Source organism: Microtus pennsylvanicus, chromosome X (genome assembly GCF_037038515.1).
Source record: "Microtus pennsylvanicus isolate mMicPen1 chromosome X, mMicPen1.hap1, whole genome shotgun sequence".
NCBI classification, from domain to species: Eukaryota; Metazoa; Chordata; class Mammalia; order Rodentia; family Cricetidae; genus Microtus; species Microtus pennsylvanicus.
In genome coordinates this window covers 26,434,960-26,460,245 of record NC_134601.1, presented here as the reverse complement: position 1 = coordinate 26,460,245, position 25,286 = coordinate 26,434,960, and the positions used below count along the sequence as shown (strand labels likewise).

Sequence of the window (25,286 nt, the reverse complement as noted above, 5' to 3'; positions counted from 1 at the left end):
ACCGATCATATCTAATTACTAACATTTGCTTAATATTTATGCTTACCAGTCTACATCCATGCAGAGAGGTACGGGCAACTTTCCATCTGGGCAAGAATACTGATTAGATTTCTCAAATTTCATAGAAAGATGTCAAAACAGCCATATGCTCATATATTTTCCAAAGCATATGGTTAATAATAATTAAAACTAAGTAGCTAACAATATTAGGTTCTTATTCCAGGCCAGACACTATGCTATGCCTTTTATTCATGATACATATTTGAATCCTCATAGCCCCTGGCGGGGGTTCCTATTATTGCCATTCTTTCAAGTGGGAAACCTGAGTCTCAGGGAGGTCAGATAACTTTTGCCAAGTTCGAGAAAATGTCGTGAAACTTGAACATAGGCAGCCCAGCTTCTGAGCCAGTGCTTTCCACACAGTTCTATGCTATATTGTCCTTAATTAGAACTTGACGTCCTCACAGGACAGGCTATTTCTGTGTTATAGAACATACACTACCTGCACATTTTACCTCCGTGTTACCTTTGCAATTTTCTCCTTTCCCTCTCTACTACTTCTGTGCTCTCGACTTCTTTCTTGTTATGTTCGCCCAAGATTTATGCCATACACTTCTCAAATCAATATTCTTCACACCTCTTTTAGTGCTCTAAAATGCCCTGGTCTCACCTGAACCACTTCAGGGTGTCTCGTCAAAAGCCAGGCTTCTGTGCACAATGTGCCAAGCTCTCCAGACTTTCTGCCCCTTTAACACCCTCCCTTTTTAATTTGTCAGTCATTATCACTATAGTTCTTGTTGTAGTGTGTTGCTTTATGCCTCCATGTTTTCCCCTTGATGGAAAGTCCTCGTTTTACTGGCAAACCAGCTGCTCCCCATTAAACTTACATTCAGTTCATGTGCTCCTGCTGATAATTCGCTTCCTAGTCCCCTTTCGGCCCAGCTGAGTTAGAGGCTCCAACTTAATATTCCCATGCTACCATATGTAAGCGTGTATATGTGTAATCAGCCTTTAGACTTTAGAGACGATTAATTTTTAAATTGTTGATAATTTTATATATGTGTCCAGGGTATTGTGACATTTACCCCATTACTGTTTGTTGTCCCTCTCCCACTCCTGCTGCCCCCCTTCTTTTTTCACACTAGTTCCCTCTTACTTTCATTTCTCGTTATTATTTTTGGTGTCTAGCTTGAGAAGGTAGCCGCAGCTGCTGTGTGTAAATGGTGGCAATGATTCTATCATACCCACAAGGAGGTAACTCTTTCCAATCCTCTGGCTCCTGCAGCCTTTCTACCACCTCTTCCAGGCCTCAGAGGCAGTGGCAGAGTTGTCCCATATAGGGCTGAGCACTCAACAGTCACTTCTCAGCACTCTCTGCATTAGCTATCACCAACTGCAAAAAGAAAGTTCTCTGATCTGGGGTGAGGGTAGCACTAATCTATGGGTATAAACATAAATATTTAGGAAGCGGTTTGGCTGCACGTACATTTAACAAAACATCAGTATTACATTCCTCATTAAAGCCTGGGGCCTCTCTAGTTACAGGCTTTTGATCAGGTTGACAGTGATAGGCATGTATTTCTTACCTTGGGAGCAGGCCTCAGCTCTACCTTGAAAGTGGTCGGTTGTGCCCTACATACCCATGCCATTGTTGTCCTTCCCTGGCAAGTCATGATTGAATCATACAGATTTCACAACTGGGTAAGACTTTTGATGGGTTTTCTCACCCAGCAGCCTGCTTAGCATCTCCCAGCACCATTGATGCTAGCTTCTGGAGCGGAAGTTTCCCATTTAGTTCCAGCTTAATTAGCCAAGTACACAGTTTCTTCAGCAACAGTGTCTTATCTGCTTCTGCTGAGCAACCAAGAGCAATGACAACATTTGGAAGAACCTCTGGGGGCTCCTTGGACAATAATTTGTCGGAAGTTAGCCTGTATTTGGCTCTGGAATTTCATTTTAAAAATGTATAGCCTCTAAGAACAACATTGTGAATCTACTATGCATATATTTATTTCTTTGCTTATTTTTTTAAAATGACTGTATGTTCAACTATCTGGTTCTCTGACTGTGTGCTCTTTGTGGGTATGGCCTATGCTTTATTCCTTTATCCTTAACTAGCTTGTATGGTGTTTAGAACATTGTTGGTCTACCCAGTCAGAGATCGTTTTGTACACAGTACAGAATTCAGAACTCCAAGCCTGGGAAAGAAGTAGAAATCATAAAAATATTCAGAGGTAGCTACTAGGAAGGTAGAGGGTGGTCTCATGGAAAAATCTAGCTTGATAAATTTATACTTACAAATCCAGCAGGCAGAACGGGGTTGAATATTCATGGATATTAACTATGACAGTGCTTTTGGTTGATCTCCTTCAGGTTTTGCTATTGCCCTAATGAGAGTTAATGGAGTTCACTCTGAAATGCACCAGAGAGAACTTTTAAACTTTTGAGATGCCAAATCTAACAAGTTTATCATTCGAATCTGTGCCAAATTTCAGTAGTCTGGACTAGATAGTTAAGACATATTTATTTCTATGAGCATATTTATTAAACACTTCTAGGAGGGACATCACCCTAAAATGGAAAGGAACAGTTGATACAACAACCAACACAGTATTCCAGTGTGGACATTGTATTGCTGCTAGTTCCTTTGTGGGTAGCAGCATCCAGACAGGATTTCTGCAAGCACTGAATCCCTAGAAGCTAGCTTGCTTGTTTTCCCCCCACCTCCTCTCTATATTAACCCATTTCTCCTTCCCCTTTCCATTTCCATCCCTCTTCTCTTTTTCTATTCCCCCTCTCCTGTGCTTCTCTTCATCTACTCCCTTTTCCTTGCCTTGCTTTTTGAGACACAGTCTTTCTATGTAGCCTAGGTTATCCTAAGTTGTGATTAATTTTTCAGCGTCACAGGTGTCAAGTGAAAGCTTTCTTTTCTATTTGGCATGTTTTGTTTGATTGTCTAAGCTCTAGAGCTTGACCACATTGTCTGGATTTTTTTTGTCTCACTTTACCATGCTGTAAAATCAACTCTCTTACCTTTACATTATCAAATCAGTCAATCCACATGGGTGCTGGACTTTTAAAGCCTTAAGAGCTATCCTTCGTCCATGTTTCGGAATCCCATACATATAAGAGGTATTATTAAGACAGTGATTTACAACAGTCTGCTCCAAATATCGCCATTTTCTTGGTGACAAATAATAAAGTCTGCTTAGACATGTTCTTTAAAACTGCACAGATTTCTATGGTGCATTATGCGCACCAGGACAACTGCATCGCAGTCATGAGAATGATTTGTTTCCTTGTTAACATTACCATGCAAGCAGAATCAGAAAATATAGGGCAGGTAGTATCTATCTATCTATCTATCTATCTATCTATCTATCTATCTATCTATCTATCTATCTATCTACCTACCTACCTACCTACCTATCTATCTATCTATCTATCTATCTATCTATCTATCTATCTATCTATCTATCTATCTATCTATCTATCTATCTATTTTGGATTTTCGAGACAGGGTTTCTCTGTAGCTTTGGAGCCTGTCCTGGAACTCCCTTTGTAGACCAGGCTGGCCTCGAACTCACAGAGATCCACCTGTCTCTGCCTCCCGAGTGCTGGGATTTAAGGCATGTGCCACCACTGCCCGGCTATTTATTTATTTTTTAGGGCAGGTAGTTTGTAAGAATGATTTCCTTCAATTCTCCTGTAAGCAGCTTTTCAAGATATTTGATTTCTTACCATTCTTATTTCCATTTTAACCCATAAAATATGTACATCTATGCAGTGCCATACAAATGGCAGATTGTAAAGTATGTAGAATACTAGAAATAAGGAAGAACGAAAGATAAATACTGCAAAGAAGGCTGTAACGTTTATTAAAGGCAAAAATGTTTGCACTCACTTTGGTGAGAGCAATGATATTGAACGCTTTACTATATTATGATGGTGCTGGAGAGAGGGAGAGGTTTCTGTGAGTGTGGGTGTGCAAGCACTACAGCACACGGGGAGAGCCAGAGGGCAACCCTTGGCGCTGGCTCTCCCTGTCTACCCTGTCCCCCTCTTGGCGTTTCTTCTTGCTACACTGTGGCACAAGTTCTAATTGTTCTGAGTGAAAACCCGGAGTCAGATATTAGGGAGCTACACTAGGAAACCCTGTCTTGGAGTCAGATATTAGGGAGCTTCACAAGGAAACCCTGTCTCGACCCAGCTGGTCTAGAGTAGTAAGCAGTGTGTAATATAGTGATATTTTGTGTTTACCAAAGAAAGCTTGCCTGAAGATCAGAGTGCAGAGTTAAGCCACTAGAGGCCAGGCAGTGATGGCACACAACTATATTCCGGGACTCTGGAGACAGAGGCAGAGGGATCTCTGTTAGTTCAAGGCCAGCTGGGCGGTGTTGGCAAACACCTTTAATCCCAGCACTCGGAAGGCAGAGGCAGGGGGATCTCTGGGAGTTCGAGGCCAGCCTGGTCTACAAGAGCTAGTTCCAGGACAGGCTCAAAAGCTCCAGAGAAACCCCGTCTCAAACAAAACAAAACAAAACAAAACCAAAACAAAAGGCCAACGTGGACTACACAAGATTGAATTTATCTAAAAGAGAAACAGCTCACACAAAGATGATACCAGCACTTGGTATCACACACCTTTAATCCTATCACTAGGAAGGTGGAGACAGGACTGATTTGGCTGGACACAGAGAGGAATATAAGGTGGGAGGAGACAGGAGCTCAGTGCAGTCTGAGGATTGTCCCTTCAGTCTGCTGATGCAGTTTGAGAACAGGATCACCCTTTTGGTCTGAGGATTTGGTAGAGGTAAAAGGTCTCTCTAGTGGCTGGCTGCACCGCTTCTCTGTTCTTTCAGCCTTCACCTCCTAATATCTGACTCTGGGTTTTATTCAGAACAATTAGAATTCATGCTACAAGAAGCAAGAAGAAACGCCAAGAGGGGGACAAGGGTAGTTAGAGAGAGCCAGTTCCCAGAGCTGTGGTGAGTGCCTTTACCTAGGGAGCCATCTAACTAGCTGTTGTGTGAAGTTTTTGATCCTTAACTCGTTGGCTTTTTGGAATTTTTTGGGTGGCTCGCCACCCAGCTCCCAGATAAATCATTCGTGGAAGCTTTTTCTTAGTTATGAATACCTGGCCTTACCTTGACTTGTTTCTTTCCAGCGTTTCTTAGCTTAAGTTATCTCGACTACCTTTTGCCTCTGGGCTTTCTCCTTTTCTTATTTCTGTGTATTTTACTTTTACTCTTGCTCCATGGCTGGCTTGGTGGCTGGGTGACTGTCCCCTGATGTCCTCTTCTCCTTGCCCTATCTTGTTCCTTCTCATTTCTGGGATTTCTCCTCCTATTTATTTTCTCTGCCTGTCATCCCCACCTATCCTGGTTCCTGCCTCACTATTGGCTGTTCAGCTCTCTATTATATCCAAAATACTTTGTTGGATATACCAGCTAAATAACAATGCTCATAGTTCCATGTGTTCTTTGTTCAAATATTTTGCTATGATTTTACCTTTCAAGCTGATCATGCTGCAGTTTGCATTTTTAACAAATTGTGAAAAATTTCTTGAAACTCTATTTGGAGGAACATGGGAGGAGGGGTTGGAGCAAGAAAAGGGAGGGTAAATGGTGTAATTATAGTTCATACAAATCACACAGATGTGGTACATGTCTGTAAAATTATATAAATCAATATTTAAAATCTGGTTCATATTGTTCTCTATTTGAAAAACCTTGAACTAAAAATATTTTAATGGCTTAATTAATTTAAAGCTTCCTAGAAAATAGTTTGTGATGGTAAAAATCCATGATTACCAAAAAGAAGTTGTACGTTTAATCTTAAAAATTAGGAATAATATTATAAGATATAATTGACATATAATAATCTATATGAAACTAATAATCAGAATATTTGTGGAATAATGTACGATAATGTAGATATCCATTGCTTCTGCTTCCTGTTATAGTCTGAATGTGTTCTCCAACAGCCACATGTTTAAAACTTAATCTCCTCCATGTAACAATGTTTGGCTGTGGGGACTAGTGGGAGATGGTTTGATTATGAGGTCTCCAACTTTGGGAATGGACTTAATAACGTTATTGTGGAAGTTGGTTTGCTATAATAGTAGAGGAGCTCTCTATTTCCATACCTGCCTCCTTTCTATTTTGTGCATGTACCTTGTTACCATTCTAAACCTTCTGCCATGGGATGATGGAACAAAAAGGTCCTTCTAAGATGTGTGAAGTGAAATGAGTCCAGTTCAAAAAGACAATTGTTGCATTTTCCATATTCAGAGTCTGTATTTAAAAAATACATAAGCATATAAGGGGAGGTGTTTGGAATAGGAAGGCTATCAGTGTGTATGTGAGGAGGGGGTAAAAGAGGGCAACGTGTCATGAATATGAACAAAATAGATTATCTACACTGTTCTAGTTTTCTTTCTATTGCTGTGAGAAATACCATGACCCATAGTAAATTGGGGAGGAAATGGTTTATCTTATTGTGTATTGCCCATCATGAAGGGGAGTCAGGGCAGGAACCTGGAGGCAAGAGTTGCTGTAGAGGCTTTAGAGGATGCTGCTTACTGACTTGCTCCTCATGGCTTTCTCATGCTTCATATAGAATCCAGAACTAGCCAGTCCAGGGGTGACACTGACCACAGTGGATTGGGTCCTCCTGCATCAATCATTAGTCAAGAAAATGCACCACAGGCCACTCTGTTGGGAATATTTTCCCAATCAAGGTTACTTCTTCCAAAAAGACTCTGGCTTCTGCCAAATTGGCAGAAAACTAGCCAACACATGTGTATGAAAATACAAGGAAGTTCATCATCTTAAATAACTAGATACTTAAAAAGTCCTTCATAAATTGTATCCACAAGGGCTGTGTTGTGGCTCAGTGTGTGTGAGGCACTGGGTCCCTTATCACCACAAAGATAAAATCAATAAAATAATTTGTAAAATAACATTTTAAGCCACTAAATTAAAAAAGACTAGATATTATACCTCTGTTAAAGTTTCTAGGTCCAGAGCCATGAGCCAAGTATATTTTCCTTTATAAAATTATCCAGCCTGTGGTATTCTGTGATAGTAATCTGTTGTAATTTTTTGCTTACTGGTCTTTTTTAAAGATAGTTTTTATTTTTTATGTGGATGCATGTTTTGCCTGAACATATATCTGTATATCGTGTGTGTAGTTTCATAGAGGCCAGAGGAGAGTTTGGAGTTCTGGATGCTGAGAAGCTAACCTAGATCCTCAAGAAGAGCAGCAGCTGATGTTCTTAACCACTGAACAATCGCCCCAGCCCCTCACTCTTTCAACATTTTTATGTTTGGAAAAGGTTTTCATTCACCCCCGTTTTTAAATGATTGATTTTATTTTTAATTGTATGTGTGTTTAAGTAGGGTATGGGCTCATGGGTGCAGGTACTTGAAGATGCCAAAGGCATTCAATCCCCTGGAGTTGGCATTCTACACAGTTGCGATCCACTGTCATGGGTGGTGGGAATTAAAATCAGTCCTCTGTACGAACAGAAAGCTCTCCTAACAACCAAGCCATCCTTCTAGCCCCTCCGCTGTGTTTGAACAAGATTTCTTGTGATGTAGACTTTTAAAAAGATTGTAGCTTTCTTTTTAATATCTTAGAGATGTTGTTCCACTGTTTCCATTAATAGTGTGTTTTCATCATTATCTCTGTGTATCAGTTTGTACTATACCTTGTCCCCTACTCTAACTTTTCTTATTTTTTTCTGGTTTTAAGTGCTTTGTTTATGGTATTCTCCATGTCACAACTTTGTATATTGTTCTTGAAGTTTATTGGCTTTCTTGTATCTGTGAACTTAACAGTATTTTTCAAATTGAGTTCATGATTTTTCTGAATTACTTTGGCGTTCCTACTTTTATTCATTACTCTATTTAGAATATTGACATGTGCACCAGACAATTTGGAGTTGTCCTGTAACTCATTCCACTTCTTTTCTTTCACATTTTTTTCTTACTGTGCATCATTTTGTATATTAGCATGTCTTCATGCTAATTATCCTTCAACTGCCATGTCTAATTTGTTGTTCATGTTGTGTCATGTATGTTTGACCTCTAACCCTGTAGCTTTATGTTTCTAGGTTTGACTTTAGTGTTTTATTTTACAGCTTCCATATCCCTACTTGAATTTTCAAACACGTGGAATGCAGCCACAGTAACCATTCTTGGTGACTTTGTTAATTCCAATAATGGAATTTGTTGAACATTTTTAATTGATCTTGTTCCATAGTATGCATTGGATTTTCCTGATTTTCGGCAGGCTTGTTAACTTTTAATGGGTGCTAGATATGGATGAATTTTACTTTGTTAGGTGTTTCATATTTTTGTATCATAAACATTCCTGGGCTCTGTTTTGAGATTCCTGGGAACTGTTTGGAAACACTTAAGTTACTTGAAAGTGGATTGATTCTTTCAGGTTTTTCTGGTTAGGTTTGGTAGGCAGGCTCAGAGCAATTCATAATGTAGGCCTAATTGTTTCCCACTACTGAGGTAATAAGGCTTAGTTCTGGAGCCAGTGGTCTGTGAATCATGAGGTTTTACAGTCGGGCTGTGGAAAGACACACTGTTACTGGTCTTACTTGAATGGTAGGCACAGTGCTTTTCAATCCTTCCAGGTGGGTCACTCCCTGACCTAGAGGGACTTCATCACAGGAATGCCTTGTATTGGTTAGTCCTTTGCTTGGAAGAGGCTTGAAGGGTTCTCTTTATGCCTTTCTTTCTTTCTTTCTTTCTTCCTTCCTTTCTTTCTTTCTTTCTTTTTTTTTTTTGATTTTCGAGACAGGGTTTCTCCATAGCTTTTGGTTCCTGTCCTGGAACTAGCTTTTCTAGACCTGACTGGCCTCGAACTCACAGAGATCCGCCTGCCTCTGCCTCCCGAGTGCTGGGATTAAAGGCGTGCGCCACCACCGCCTGGCTCTTTATGCCTTTCTACCACACACTTTGTCTCGAGAATCTAGTCACCTAAGGTTTGCTCAGGTTCATCTTAGCCTTCTCAATCTGGGAGGCTCAGCAGGCTTTCCCTGGTTTCTTTCTCTGTGCTTTGGCCAGAAAACTCTCTCAAGATAGTAAACTAGAAAGATGAAAGGTCATAGAGATCACAGCCTCACATTGCCTCATGTTCAAAATACATGAGACACCATTGTTGCATGTGTTTTGCCAATTTATTGTTCTTACAGGCAAGGAAGACATGTACTCTTCGTCACTTCATCTTGAACATCAGTAGATGTGACCTTTGGTAACTCTCAATGATTATGACCAATTTGTAGCTCACTTTCAGTTGTCACCTTTCAAACATGTTGGCACCATCACATTACTTATGTGATATAACCAAATCACCTCTAAATGCCTATGTTCAAATGCATACAGAATCTGGCATCCAGTCATGCAAACCTCTCATAAGGAACCAGTGTTTGCAGCAGAGCTGGCCCTGGTGGTGTAGGTGTGGGTGAGCTGGTCCTGAGGGCGTGAAAACAGGAAGACTGGTCCACCTCTTGCTCATTGCTGCATGGGGTGAATCAGCAGGAGCAACACTGGAGAACTTGCCCTAGTGGTGAGGATTGGGGAGACCTGGTGGGTTGACCAACCCTGCAGCTATGAGTTGGCCCACCCCAACATCCACCCCATCTGTGATCTGCTGGAGCCCAAGAAGGAACAAGTCCTGCAGACCCAAAGCTGCAGGATCTCCACGATACAGGGCAACAACAGCACATCCAAGAGGAATCTAGTGAGGTCCAGCAGTGATAGTGTAGCAGAAACCAGAGGCCTCGAACCAGACCAAGGACGCTTTGCAGTGAACACTGGCCAGTAAAGATATATGGACAAAGGGGTCTACTGCATGATTCACTCTGTCCCGCTACAGCTTCTGTGATGAGATTTTTCTTTGTTCTTCTCTGAAAATGAAGGGAAGAATAGATTAATAGGATCAAGATGCATGATGTGAAAGATACAAAGAATAAATACAAGGAAAGTTAATAAGACAGTATCTGTGTATACCATACAAACATTGACTCAGCAAGAGTCGTTTAATGTAGGGCCTCATGGATAAATTAACATCCTTTGAACAAATCTAGTTCCCTTCATTTTGCTTAGTAAGCTATTAAATTTTACCAGAATTGCTCATTATCCTTTGGTAGAAAATGACTGTTAATCCATTAGAGCTGACATGTTAAAACATAATGTAATTATCATTTGTAAGTTTAGAAAAATATTTAATTTCACGTCAGCCTTTTAGCTCTTGAGCATGGGTCAGGTTTTCAGAAATCCTTTCATCATCTGTAGCCTATCTGCATACTTTCTTTTCTTACAAAGGCTGAAAGCATCACATACTGTCTAGCTAGAGTTAAATTCATGATCAACCCATATTCTTGAAAAGAAAATGAGCATTTTTCCAAGATGCCGTGTAATCTGGAGGTAAGAATTTCCATCCATAAAGCGATGGTATGTGCAGGTGCAGCTCCCCACGTGGTACAGTAGTTTCCGATAATGAGTTAGGCTTTTTAAAAAGCTGCTACGCAGCATCTCTGTGTTCACACAACTTTAAGCGTTTTACATGTTTTCAAACTCATTTAACCTTTACCAAACAAGCTCAGGTGTGTAGATTCAGTTACAAATGTATAAATACATTTTTACAAATAAAGAAGGCACTGGTGGGGTTTAGCGGCTTACGCAGAGTCACATAGTGAATGATAGAGTTGAGATTCAGATTCAGCCTGGTTCCACAGTCCAAGTGTTTAAGACCAGCACCCACACTGTATCGGAAAAACAACTGTTTTTTCCCTTCTCTTGGCTCTGTTACTGCTTTTCAACTTTTGTGGATCTAAATCTAGACACATAAATAGAAATAGGTCTCTGAATGAAGACCCTCACTCACTGAAATCATTATGTCATTGAAAACATACTGTATGACAGGTACTGTTCCAATCTTCTGACCATGTGAATGCATATCCAAGAATGTCTTTTAAGGAAGTCCTATCTGGCAGAAGTTTCTAGTTTGGTCACGAATATTACCATATTCACATTTATAAGTAGCCTCCATGTTTGAGAGAGAGGGAGGGTATTAGTGTCTCCAACAAACGTAACACAGAATAAAATCTGTTGTGTTTTCTTTCTCCTGCAAGGAGTGTTTTCTAATTTGTATCACTTCATTTTTTGAACACCAGTACTGATTTTAACCCTAGCGCTGTTAAGGAGATGCATATATCTGAATGGCTTTCGTGGGTGTGTCAAAATGCCATAAAATAAATAAACAAATAAATAAATAATAAAAATAAATAAATAGAGCCAGACTTTGCATCCAGCACTGTCTGATGCCACTTGTTTCATTATTCATTCTTTCTTTTTTTCATCTTAAAAGCTATCTTTAAAATTTGAGATACTTTAAGATAGCTCTCTCCTATGAGGGTGTGTACCTAGTCTTATTGTAACTTGTTGTTACGCAGTGTTCAGTTGACATCTCAGGGAGGCCTGCTCTTTTTGGAAGGGAAATGGAGGAGGAATGGATTGTGGGAGAGGGGAAGAGTTGGAGCACTAGGAGGAGTGGAGGAAGGGGAATTTGGGGTCGGGATGGAATATATAATAGAGGAATAACAAAAAGGGGAAAGATAGTGCCTTCTTTCTCTTCTTAAAACCTAGCTTTGTTGGAGTTAGCATTAATGTTTACACACTATATTATATTTCACTCTATAGGACCAGGGTAGAGATTATGTAGAATTCTAAGTATGTTCACTAAACCAAACTTATTGTTCAACTTTCCCATATATTTCTTATTTTTTCTGCTAGAACTATTATTAATTGAGACATAGGTCAACTTTCTATTCTGGTGGCTAAATTCACATTTTCTCCCCTTGCTTTGGTATTTGTATGGAATATTAACCTCATCTTTAGCAATAAATGCATGAAATTGCTCACTAAAGAAGCTGCTTATTCTAGAATACCTTGTTCTGGGCCTAGACCCTACGAAAATACTATTTCAATGAAATTTGACACTATGTGACTCCACAGAATGAACAAATTGTCCACCAGCACTCAAATTTTGACAAGCGATCTTAGCCATGACTTGGCCCTTTTGACTATACATTTGTGACTGAATGGAAATGAAGTAGTGTAATAAGTTTTCTTATTTAGACTTTGACTTCACTATTACTAAGTTCTAATGTCCATAAACTGAGAGTGTCTGAATGGCCATAGCTTTTTCTATAACTTTGTGTTTGTGTGACTTTCTGACTTTAACTGTGCTTGTGCCTCTATTGACTTTCTTAATTCTTGTTTTCAAAATGTGATGTTATCATTTGCCCCAAATGGTATTATTTAATTAATTGCACAGGAAAGCATTACCTTTTATTCCCTACATTCCCTTTTGAATTCCTAGAAAATATTCTTTCCCATAGTATGCAAACAGCCACGGCAGAGGAGGGGGTGGGTAAGGCAAACGGTAGGTTTATATGCTAAGGTATTAAAGACATATTTAGTCCAGTATGAGTTCTTCTTTGACCTATGAGTTAATTAGAAGTGTCTGGTAAATTTTCAGACAGTATTGAGATTAGAATTATTTTTTAAAATTAACTTTTTAATTTAATTTCCTTGAAGCCAAAGATTGTGACTTGTATCAAAAATACATTTTTTAATTTACTGAGACAAATATTACAACCTAGTACATGTTTAGTTCTTGGGGTAAATATTCCAAGTGTGTTTGAGAAGTATACCTCCAACTGGATATATACACCTTTATATACCATTTAAATCAAGTTTCTTATAATATTCAACTTGTTTATATTTTTAATAATTATTTTGGTTTTACTTTTTTGAAATTGTTATTCATGTATGCTAAGCTGGCCTCAAACTTGCTATGTGACAAAGATGCTCTGAACTTCTAATCTTCCCGTCTGTGCCTCCTGAGTGCTGGGGTTGCAGGTGTGAGTCACCAAAGTTTGTTGATAAGGTGCTGGGCCTTGAATCCAGGGCTTCATGCATACTAGGAAAGCACTTTGCGGATTGAGCTACATATCCAGCTGTAATCATATGATGTTCTAATGTAAACAACATTACCAAAGGAGCTTGATGGATTTCTACTGTGTGTGTAGTGACTTGTAAACTTCTTCATTGTCAAGAATACTTAAGACTTAAGAGGCATAGAGGTTGGCTCCAACTTATCTTTTCATTGTCCTTTATCAACAAAAGTACACATAGGGCTAGAAAGATGGTTCAGTGGATAATAATGCATATTACTCTTCCAGGGGACTTTGCTTATGTTCTCAGCACCCGTGTGGAGTAGCTCACAACTGCCTGTAACTTTACCTCCATGAGATATGAGATACCATGTGTATGCTGGTATACCCTTGTACCTCCATACACATGGTTCTCTCCCTCCCTCCCTCCCTCTCTCTCTCTCTCTCTCTCTCTCTCTCTCTCTCTCTCTCTCTCTCTCTCTCATACACACATCTTAAAAACACTCATTTTAATAAGGCAAAATCTCCTTATTCTGTAAAAACTTTCACATGTAATAGTGTTCTCTTTCTTTATTTCTTTCTGTCTCTCCCTCCCCTGTCTATGTAAGACAAAATTAGATACTTAAGTAAGTTTTCATAGTTTTAATTTGCAATACCTTGATAGCATGTACAAAGTACTGTGTTCATGTGTGCAAATTTCTGAAAGGCAGGGGCCATGGTTTAGTCATCTCTGTATCTCCAGTGCTTTGCAAAATATTTTATAGAGTGGTGCTCAACAAATGTTTACGAAATGGAAGAAGCTGCTCTCAAGTGCAGGGTTATTTGGGAGGTAGCGGGGGTGGAAGAATCTTTTCAAGAATTATCAGGAAGCTGACTAAATTCCAGGAACACAGGAGCTAGTCAAGAATGAAGAACTGAGCCTGAACTCGAAGTCCCCTTCAGTGCAGAGACCCCTGCCTGATTATTTGGGTTAATAGAATTGAGACTTGAGAATACAGGATAATAAAGTTGGATGTCAAGGACGTACTTGGTGGAGGAAGATTGACTCAGCTGGTTCTACGATGTTTTTGAAAATGCTTATTCTGAATGATCCAGCTGTTTCCCAGAGTCATGAGTAATTTCTCACAGAAATCACTGTAGGGCATGGCTCAAGTGTGAAAGAAGAAACAGTGACTAGATCAGGCTCTTTTACCTTCTCTCTTTAGTTTGCCTCAAGGATGAGGTAGCCCAGAGAAAGGCTACCTAGGGCTGTGCAGTTATTCTGGACATAATCTGGACTTCATCTCTGTGAAATGAATTGTTCTTTTATTTCAGACAACTCTGGTCACTCTCCTTGCCCGGTTGCTTTGAAGAAAGAAGAGTAGAAGATAAGGAGTCGGAGACGAATCCATCATGTCGGAGATCCTAGACCTCTCCTTTCTGTCTGATATGGAAAGGGATTTGATCCTCAGTGTTCTGCAGAGAGATGAGGAACTCAGAAAAGCAGATGAGAAAAGGATTAGGTAAGAGTCCCAGAAATGGTATGTACTTCCAGGCTTCCAACCAAGGATACCCAAGCTTTTCCATTGTTTCTTGACTCACTGTCGGAATTACATATATGATTTTACAGCTCAGTGGGCCAAGTTGGGCTCCTCGTTTGTTCTTTTTTTATTTTTATTTTTCAGAGAGGAAGGCTGTCTACAACACAGGCACAGCTCTTGCTTTTAGAATGGATACTCAGATTTATTTTATTTTTATTGAGCTCTACGTTTTTCTCTGTTCCCCTGCCTCTCCCCTCCCCGCTTCGACCCTGTAGCTTTGGAGCCTGTGCTAGAATTCGCTACTAGACCAGGCTGGCCTTGAACTCACAGAGCTCCACCTGCCTCTGCCTCCGGAGTGCTGGAATTAAAGGCACGTGCCACCACCGTGCAGCCCAAGTTTTTTCTTTTCACCCAACACAGTAGAGTTACTGTCATTACCTCAGTTTGTTAAAATCCTAAACCCACTCGTGCTTCTCCTTTTGGGTCTTGGCAGGCGACTGAAGAATGAGCTACTGGAGATAAAACGGAAAGGTGCCAAAAGGGGCAGCCAGCACTACAGTGATCGGACCTGTGCCCGGTGCCAGGAGAGCCTGGGCCGTTTGGTTCCCAAGAGCAACACTTGTGTGGGTTGTAATCATTTAGTGTGTCGAGACTGTCGCGTTCTGGAAAGTAATGGCTCCTGGAGGTGCAAGGTGTGCGCCAAGGAAATGTGAGTGTCACTCAGCGGTTTAGTAAGGAAGGGGGGGGGGGATGAGTCCGGCTGTAGTGTGACTTTTTCTGGTCGAGTGTGTTAGTTGAATGACAAGAGTCATTGTTTATACATCCGACTTGGCCTTTTCTTTTCTCCCAGAGAGCTGAAGAAAGCAACTGGCGACTGGTTTTACGATCAGAAAGTAAACCGCTTTGCCTACCGGACAGGCAGCGAGATAATCAGGATGTCCCTGCGCAGGAAGCCGGCAGGTATTGAAAGGGCCTACAGGATGTTCCCTGAAGCGCCTTAGCCTCAGGGATAGCTCGGCTTCTGTGGAATCCAGCTGTAGTCTAGCCAGTGGTGATTTTGCTGGGGGGGGGGACTCAGCCAGGTTGAGGGAATATAAAAGAATGTGTCCCGTAGTGTCAGCAAGTGTGTGTTTTAGGAAAGATGCTTTGAAGGTTGTTTCCTTCTTGACCCTGGTTACTACTACCTGCCGTGCTTTTGTTTCGAAGCAAACAGAGAGCCTGTGGGACAGCCCCTCCTTCATCAGACACAGATGGGCGATATCTGGCCTGGAAGAAAGATCATTCAGGAACAACAGAAGGAAGCCAGGTAAGAGCCAAGGAATTAGTATTGCTCGATTCTTCTATTACTTTTACTTCATTTTCTAAAATAATAGGCATTTTAGAGGGAACTTGGAAAGTACAGATAAAATCAAAGGAGAAAAAAACATCAGTAGTGATCCTATTAGCTCTATGTAAATATCAACATTTTGGCAAATTTACTTTGTTCTTATGTTGCACTGTGAAAAAGAAAGCTATTAACTCTGTTTTTGTTGTTGTTGGGTTTTTTTTTGTTTTTTGTTTTTTTTTGTTTTTTTTTTTTTTTTGAGACAAGGTTTCTCGGTGTAGCCCTGGCTGTCCTGGAACTCGCTCTGTAGAGCAGGCTGGCCTCAAACTCAGTGAAATCTGCCTGGCTCTGCCTCCGAGTGCCGGCATTAAAGGCATACACCACCACCATCCGGTGAAAGTTATTAACTCTTAACAAAGATTTATTTACTTAGAAAGGTGTGTGTCTGTGTGCAGGTATATGCATAGAGGCCAGAAGGTGTTAGACACCCTGGAGTTGGACCCCTAGGCAGTTCTGAGGTACCTGACAAAGGTGCTGGGAACTGAACTTGGGCCCTCTGCCATGGCAGTAAGCATCCTTAACTGTGGAACTACTTTTGGCTCTCTAGTCCCAGAGAGCTTTCTTCCCCACCCTCCTAAACTGTTCTTCTGTTCTCACTGTTTGTTATTAAAATTCTTTAATTTTTGGCCAGGCTTTGTAATATTTTCTTTCTGTTATGCAGCCATAAACCAACAGACTTTTAAAACTGGTTTAGTTTTTGTTTCATATTTCTAAGGATGGTTTGCTTGCAATCAAGCCTCACACAGTGACTTCTCTACTCCTGAATACTTTGGCTTGATTTCTTGATTGTCTAGATTTCATTATTGGGAAATTGCTTCAAGAAGGGTTTGTGATGTTGATTGCGTTCTTTCATGTTCAGAATACCTGTCAACTACCTTTGCAGTTGAATAGTATCTTAGCTGAGCATTACAGGCTTCAGTCGCCTTTCTTCTCTTTCTGGCTGTTGTAGGTATTTCTCAGTTGTCTTTTGCCATTGAACCTAACTATGAAGAAGACCACCTTGACATTTTTACCCCTCTAAGTAACTTTGTGTTTGTACGTACACAAGTGCACATAGGTGTGCATGGGTATTAGAATTTGTGTGGATCAATTATATCAATTGGATGAATTTACGGGAAAAAATATTTTTTCTTGAATATTAGTAATTGAAGAGTGTAAGTCACAGATGATTATTCTGAGCTGTTTTTTCCTGATATATGATATACTCTTGGTGGTAGTTTTCTTCATAGTTGGAATTTTTCAGTACCATGTCCTTAAACATTTTTCCTGTTAAGGGCACCACCTCAAGGACATTGGCTTTCATTTAACCTCTATTTCTGTAATGTTTTTAAAAACTGTATGATACAAAAGCAAAAGAGAAAGATGGAAGTAATTAACTGTGGAGACCCCAACATATTCTTCCCCTCCATACTATTTGGATTTGGGACATTATTTTTCTCCCCTCTACCCCTTCCCTTCCCTTCTCTATTTTCTGACTTAATTAAATGGCCTGGTTAAATTATCTTGTTTAGATTTTAGTTTTGATTTTTTTCAATGTTTAAATCATTTTTGTTGTTTTATCACCTTGTATTTGAGCTCGTGCACTTTAGCAAGTCTGCCTGATGCTTGTGCAAACAGAACAACGTCTACTTATGCAAAGTAACATAGCTGTGACACTGCTGTATGACGTAAATTTGTGAGCCCACCATCATATATGCGTACCCCATTTGAGGGAAATAGCACTATATATCACATAGCTGGTCTTTTAAACTAATTTTATTTTTAAAAAGATTATTAAATTTTATTTTGAAGTTAAAAATAGGACATGCATCTGTTCACTTAAAAAAGATTTTTAAACTTCATTTTGGAGCTAAGAACCAAAGTCAGGGGCTTGTGCTTGCTAGGCAAGGGATCTAGCACTGAGATAATTGCCAACCCAAGATTTAAGATTTTTAACTGATACAAAAATTGTGTATATACTTATGGAATAGCATGTGGTATTTTAATAAAAGCATACATCATGTAACTTAAATCAAGTTAAGTAAAGCTACTTCTTGTAATTCTCACCTCTTATGGTGAAAATGTTCAAAACTGTTTCTTTTTTTTAAAGATATAGTACACAGAGTCATATATAGTCACATAAATGGAGGCTTGCGCACTAAAGCTTCTTATACTGATATAACTTAATACCCTTTTACTCTCCCTTCTTCTGACGAGCACTGTTTTACTCCTATGTGTATGGGAAATTTTCCTACTTGTATGAATGTGTACCATATTTGTTCCTTGTGTCTGCAGAGGCCAGCAGAGTATATTGGACCCCCTGGTTGTAAGCTATCATGTGGATGCTAGTAATTGAGCCAGGACCCTCATGATGAGGAACCACTTCTCTTAGTCCTAGCTCTCCAGCCCTGTTGTACCTATTCTTCTGTAACCCTAAAGGAGAGATGGAAAGTAGGTTGTAGTATCAATGTGTATCTCCTGAACATTAAAAAGTTTTTGTTTCCTGATTTATTTTTGTCTGTATGGTGTGTGTGTGTCTGTCTGTCTGTCTTTCTGTCTGTATCTCTGTCTTTGTGTGTGTACCTGAGGAGACCAGAAAAAGACATCAAGTATCCTGCCCTAACATCCTCTGCCTTATTCCCTTGAAACAGGGTCTTCCACCAAGCCTGGAGCTAGGCTGGATGCCAAGTCTCAGTGGTCCTTGCCCTCCTTCCACACAAAGCAGTGGGTTCAGGCACATGGTAATACCTGGGTTTTACATGGGATCTAGGGATTGAAACTCGGGTCCTCATGCTTAGAAAGCAAGCATCCCTGATCCATCTCCTCAGCTCCCCAAATCTTTTGTTTTCTTAACTATAGGTTTTTTAAAATTTTGATTTGTGGACTTACACTTTACCCCATTTGTTTGTTGATGGTGTCTTTTAGGCATGTGTTGTGAGGAGATTTTCTTTAATTTTCCCAATGAGAAAAGACTTTATTACACTTTTTATGATTGTTTAAAAAAAAATCCTGTACAGAACTAGTGGCACATGTCTGTATTTTCAGCTCCTCATGAGGCTGAAGTAGGAGGACCACAAGCTTGAGGCCACTCTGGGCTATATAGTAAAACCAAAGTTTGAAAAGAAGTATACAGAAACGTGATAGTTAAATTCTCCAGTAACCTAATTTTCTTTGCCCGATGATTGTTACTAGCCATTGATAACTTTGACATGTGACCTACCAAAGGTCTCCATACACACCCATGTGAGTTAAACACCTGCATTTGAATTCTTTTTAAAAGATGATATCATGGACATGTTAAGTCTAAAATGGAAAGAAAAAGAACGTAAAAAGCAGTAATACAGACAATCCTCTAGAAAGGAGCAAAAGATTTGAACAGATATTTCATTAAAGATAATATGCAGATGTCAAATGATGAGGTTCAACATCATTAATCACTAGAAGAATGTAAATAAAATAGCAATGAGATGCCACATGCCCACCAGAATAACTGTCATTTCAAAAGCTTGACCATAATGAGTGCTGGATGTGAAACAGCTGAAATTCCCAGTCCCTTCTGTGGAGAAATGTTTACCGTGGTCAGCTGCTCTGGGAAAGTTGAGTCTTTTAAAAAGTTCACTGTACACCTACTGTGTGATTCCAATGTTTCATTCATGGATATGTAACTCAAGAGAAGTCAAAGCATATGCCCATTCAAAGACTTGTACATGTATATCATAGACGTTTCATTTATTTTTTTAAGACAGTAAGGAATTATTATTATTTTTATTTGGAAGTGCTAGGAATTGAACTTAGGGCCTCATACATGCTAGCTAAGTGATACAATAGTAAATTATATTCCCAGCCCTGGAATTAAAAAAAAAAAACATTTCAACGTATGGCCTGGAGAGATGGCTCGGTTGGTAAGTGCTTGCCACTCTAATGTGAGTGTAGATCCCCCGCCCCCTTAGTAGTTGCTTTGGTGTAGCAGTTGGGGAAGCTTTGGCAAAGAGTCACACAGCAAGATGATGGTTCACTGTGTCAGCCAGAAAGCCTGCCTCCATATATGAGGCGGAGAGGGATCAAGGAGGACACCCAATGTCAATCTTGGACACACACACACACGCCTACATATATGTAAACACTTATACAGCCATGCATACCACGCACATATATTTTAGATATTTCATCACAGAACTGATTAAATTATTTTACATTTATAAAAGTCTGGAGAGCAAGAGTGAAAGCAAATTTAGCAACTTTACATATAGTATATAAAACCAAAAGATGGCGTATTAATAGTAATGATGCAAATTTGATATGTTACATGATCTTACTCTAGTAAACTACTTCTCTGCTTCCTTTTTTTTTTTATCTCCTTTTCTCTTTTTTGAGACTTTCTCATGCACAGACAACTAGAGCTGCAGTGAGTTTTGTGGGTGGCACCCTGGCCGTGTCATGCACCCAACACAGCATTTGACAGTACTGTTCCTCAGCCCCTGGCCTTCACAATCTCTTCACCCTTCTGTGATGTTTCCTGAGCCTTGGCGGAGGTGGGGGGCGGGAGAGGGGAGGATGGTTGATGTAGATGTTGTATACAGGGATAATCACTTAGTAGACATTTATGCGCAGTACTTTGATGCGTCATAACTCTGTGTTAACAGCTGACCACTGAAGAAAGAAACTTATTTGGTCAAAGTTGAGGGCAGCGCTGTTTATGGGTGTGGCTATAAATACTTAGAAAGAGGTTGGACAACATGCCATTTACTAATATAGTTGTAGGCTTTCCTTTAGGGCTTCTGGCCTCCTGAGCCACGGGCTTTTGAGCAGGTTGTCAGCAACAGGTGTAAATTCTTTCTTTGGAGCAGTTAGTTAGTTATCCCCATAAACTTTATGCCACTGTCGCACCCGCGGGTGCTTTTGCCTGGCAGGTCAGTATTATAGCGTGTAGGGTTGGCTTCATGGATACCAATGACATGATTTTTTACTTCCCAGTGGTCTACATAGCTCCTTCCAGGACCATGAAAGCTTATCAGCAGGAATGAAGTAGTTGTGTGGCCTTGTCCATTGATTTCTGAGTCTGTCTTTGTGACTGTGCCATGTTGTTTCTATTACTGTGGCTCTATAGTATAATTTGAAGTCCGGGATGGTGATATCTTCAGCAGTATTCTTTTTGTTCATGATTAGCTACTGGGGTCTCTTGTGCTTTTTTATGAGTTTTAAGATTTTTTTCTATTTCTGTAAATATTGTCACTGGAAATTTGGTAGGGATTGTTTGAATCTGTAAATTGCTTTTAGTAAAATAGCCATTTTCCCATATTGATTTTTTTTTTCAATCAATGAACCTGGGAGATCTTTCCATTTTCTACTATAGTCCCCAATTCATTTCTTTGGTGCTTTAAGCTTTTTATTGTAGAAGTCTTTCCCACCCTTGCTTAGGTTTATTCCAGTGTATTTTTAGGCTATTATGACTGGAACTGTTTTCTTTTCCAGTTTGCTTGTCATTTGTGTATAGAAAGACTAGTGACTTTTGTGTATTAATTTTATGCCTTGCCACTTTGTTGAAGGCATTCATCAGTTTTAAACATTTTCTGGTGGTGTCTTTAGGGTCTATTATGTATACAATAGAATACAATAGCTTCATTCGTGATAGCTAAAACCGGGAAACAATTCAAGTGTCCACCAATAGGTGAGTGATAAACTGGTTTGTTTATGCCACAGAGTACTAATCTGGTAATGAAAGACATGAACTATTGATACATGCAGTATCATGAATGGATCCCAAAATACATATGTTGAGTGAAAAACACTAAACAAAAACATTACCTATATGCTGAGTGTGGTAGCGTAAACCTTTGGTCCCAGCATTAGAAGACAGGGCAGAGGCAGGTGGATCGCTGAGTTGAAGGCTGGCCTGGTCTACATAGCAAATTCCAGACCAGCTAGAGTTACCTAGTGAGAGGATACCCCAAAACAAACAAAAACAGAACAAAAACAAAAAAAAAAGAGTACTTCATCTATGAGTATTTTTGATTCTGTTATATAAATTTCAGAAAATACAAACTAATTTTGAGTGAAAGAACTAGATCAACCTTTGCCTGGAACCAGGGTCTGGAAGGGGAGGGCCGGATTGCTAAGGGGCATGGAGACACTTTGGAGAGTGATTAATATGTTCCTTAACTAAGCTGTAGCAGTAGCTTTTGACGTGCATGTCTCCTGCCAGAAATCATCAGTGTGCGTAATTAAGCACGTGCAGCTTATTTGTGTCAATTAGTTAAAAACAGCAGAAAACTGCAACCCAGGCACTTCTCCAACACCAGAGCTCTTCATTAGTTTCTATGCTTGTGTGCTGTTGGACTGTATATATGTACCGTGATTTTATCAGAGAGCCTTGGGGGCATGAGTCATCTGTTCCAGGTGCTGAGGCCCCTTATTCCTTTGTAGTTAAGGTTAAAAATGGCTTGGGTTTGCTGAACTTGATTAACGCATCTGACATCACTGCTCAGAATGTAATTTCTGAAATCTACTGCTTCTGGCTGTCTACGACCTCTTGTCTCATTGAATTGAGCAGCCTCTTATTTATTATAAACATGAAAACAGATTGAGCATAAGTGATTTTTACATAAAATTATGGAGCCTCCGAGATAATTGAATTCAACCCTTTTATTTTTATAGAAAAGAAAGCAGGATAAATGATTTACCTGAGATCATACAGATAAAGACCAGGACTCCTATCTCGGGGTTTATTTTTACTGCGCAGATGTCAAATAATTGCTTTTTTGCCCTACGGTTGTTTACATCAGCTCAGGATCAGAACATATTCATCTTTAGGGAAGAAAAAGAGAAAAGAAAAGAAATACAAGCACCAAACAATCCATGGACCATTGTTGAATAGTGCCTCTAGAGGAATGATTGTTTGAAGTTCCTTTTCACTTCGCAGTGAAGCCGACAAAGGAATGATTTTTGAGGAAAAAGAAAACCAAGCTCCTTGCTGTGTCTTGTGTGATAAAGCTGGTACAGTTGTTGAGAATGACCTCTCTCTCACCTGTATATGTGAAGATTTCAATTCAGCTCCTTCTGTTTGTTTGCACAGACCTAGCTCAAACATCACCTGACAAGTTGGAAAGTTTATTCACTGGCGGAGACGTTGGGATAATATAGATTTGGTTACCTTGTTTCTGTTCATTTCTTTGCTAAATGTATGTGAAAGCTTACAGTGTGCCAGATGTGGTTTTGTGCACTGGGATGCTATAGTGTGTACAAAAAAGCCCCTTGTTTGTAGATTGTAGATTTGGGAGTAGGGAGCACACAACGCAAATAATCAAATGTATAGTCTGTCAGATGTCGACAAGTTTGAGGGTGACAATCATCCCGAGTGAAGGGATACGGAGTGCCAGGAGCACGTGGGTATATGTGCTGTTTTCCTCAGGATAGTAGGGCAAGTCCCAATAATAAGGAGACATTTGAAAAAATGCGGGGGCAAACATGGAGGGTATTTGGTGAGTAGGAGGAGCATTGTAGACAGAAAACTAAGCAGGTCTAAAGAACACAGAATGCGTTTGCCACATATGTAATCTGGAGTTGAGTTGGGGGGGTGTTGGTACATGGAAATAGGCACAGAAATGGATGGGAAGCCAGTCGTGAAAGACTTTGTTGACCCCTGTCGAGACTATAATTTATTTGGAGAGAGTGGAGGATGTCAGAATTGATGTTACAATTTTATTGCTTTTTGTTGTTGTTTACAAATGGAGGTTAAAATTTATGTAACACTAAACCATAATTTTCAATTTTGTAAAGTTCGAATCTATGAGTGTTAGAAATTTAGGTTGTTGCACAACCAGCACAGCTATTGAGTGTCAGAACATCCCTACGACTCTAAAATGGAACCTCGTATGTTAACTAGTTCCTGCTAGTTCTTCCATCCTTTTCTCTGTGGTCTACCTCTCTGTATTTGTATACTTTGGGCTTATCCTCTGAATTGAATCACACCAACTGTGGGCATTCTGATTGGTTTGTTCAGTTAGCACAAAAATTCCAACATTCATCCATGTCTCTATATATACTAGAGTTCTTTGCTCACTTTTAGTTAAACAATATTCCTTTGTATTGCTATACAATATTTTGGTTGTCCCTTCATCTATAGATGAGCACTTGGACTATTCCTACCTTTCGAGTACTAAGAACAATGCTACGTGAGGCCAGGGAGATGGCTCAGCTGTTGAGAGCACTTGTTCCTCTTGCAGAAGACCTGGGTTTGGGTCCCAGCACTCATTTGGTGATTCACAACCGTTTGTAACTGTGGCTTCACATGATCCTGTGCCCTATTACTGCCCTCTATGGGCACCAGGCATGCACATGGCACACAGATATCCACGCAGGCAAAACATTAATACACATAAAATGAATGAATGAATGAATTCTAAAGAAATCAGGGGAATAAAGTATAACGTTACCACCAGGTATGATGTTGCAGGCCTGTAATTCTAGCAATCTGGAGGCAAAGGCAGGTGTATCTCTGTGAGTTCAAGGACAGCCTGGTTTGCATAGAAAGAACGACAAGTTTGGGGTATTTAGAAAGTAGATTGTAGTCTTCTGGTATGTAGAATGTGAAGAGTGAAGGGTGAGAGATGAACCTGGAGACCTAAGAAGCAGCAGGTCATCAGAAGTTTCCTGTTAGGCTAACGGGGTTAAACACAGTTTCCACAGAAGGGGAAATGACTTAAGTGTTTGCAGTCTCCTCCCATGGTTGGGGATGCAGCTTAGTGGGAGAATATTTGCTTAGGGCATGTGAGGCCCTAAGTGTGAGTCCCAGCATTGTAAATCTGACTCCCATTTATGTTTTAAAAAATCATTCAGGTTACTACTACGGACCAGAGGGAAAGATACCTATCCAGAGGCAGGAAACCTCACTTCCCATAAAAGACCAGATCTTGGGTTTTGTTCGAATGTCAACACCGGATCTTGGTTTTCATTCTAGTGTAAACACAAGATCGTGGTTTTTTATTCTAGAGTAAACACCAGGTCGTGGTTTTTGTTCTAGTGTGCCATTCGAAGTGCCAAAGCTGAGGAGTGGAAAGAGCGCGCTGGAGGCTGAGAGCGAAAGTCTGGATAGCTACACAGCTGACTCGGATAGCACCTCCAGGTGGGGTTTCCTGCCTCTCTCACCTCTGACCATGCTGAGCTTGCATTTTCTTCTCTAGCAGCAGGATGCAGGCTTCTTCTACCTTGAATGTGCCTGGCATCTGTCCCAGGGCCCTTTGCTGCGACCTCAGCAGGAGACTCCCTTAATACTTCTGCTGCCCTGGCTCTGAGCACAGCTTCCTGGAGTGAGCTAACTTCCCTGGGATGCTGCACTGTGGAGGATTCTGCCCCTCTCCCATAGGAAAGGGAGAGTGTGCACCTGTGTGGGGGCAAGGTTGCTTGCCCGATTGTCGGCACTCCT

General features: G+C 40.2%; 1 protein-coding gene and 1 long non-coding RNA gene across 4 annotated transcripts in view; one reads left to right on the top strand and one right to left on the bottom strand.

The window, feature by feature from the left end:
* LOC142841772 (uncharacterized) overlaps positions 1-25,286 on the bottom strand; it is a 345,599-nt gene that overhangs the window by 120,536 nt on the left and 199,777 nt on the right. The window lies entirely within an intron of this gene.
* Sytl4 (synaptotagmin like 4) overlaps positions 1-25,286 on the top strand; it is a 52,687-nt gene that overhangs the window by 11,297 nt on the left and 16,104 nt on the right. For all 3 annotated transcript variants that reach the window (XM_075958045.1, XM_075958046.1, XM_075958044.1), the window contains exons 2-6: positions 14,297-14,484; positions 14,996-15,211; positions 15,353-15,462; positions 15,709-15,808; positions 24,885-24,986. In XM_075958045.1, coding sequence (XP_075814160.1) covers positions 14,375-14,484; positions 14,996-15,211; positions 15,353-15,462; positions 15,709-15,808; positions 24,885-24,986 — 638 coding nt within the window. In that variant the 5' untranslated portion in view covers positions 14,297-14,374. The remainder of the gene's footprint in view (positions 1-14,296; positions 14,485-14,995; positions 15,212-15,352; positions 15,463-15,708; positions 15,809-24,884; positions 24,987-25,286) is intronic.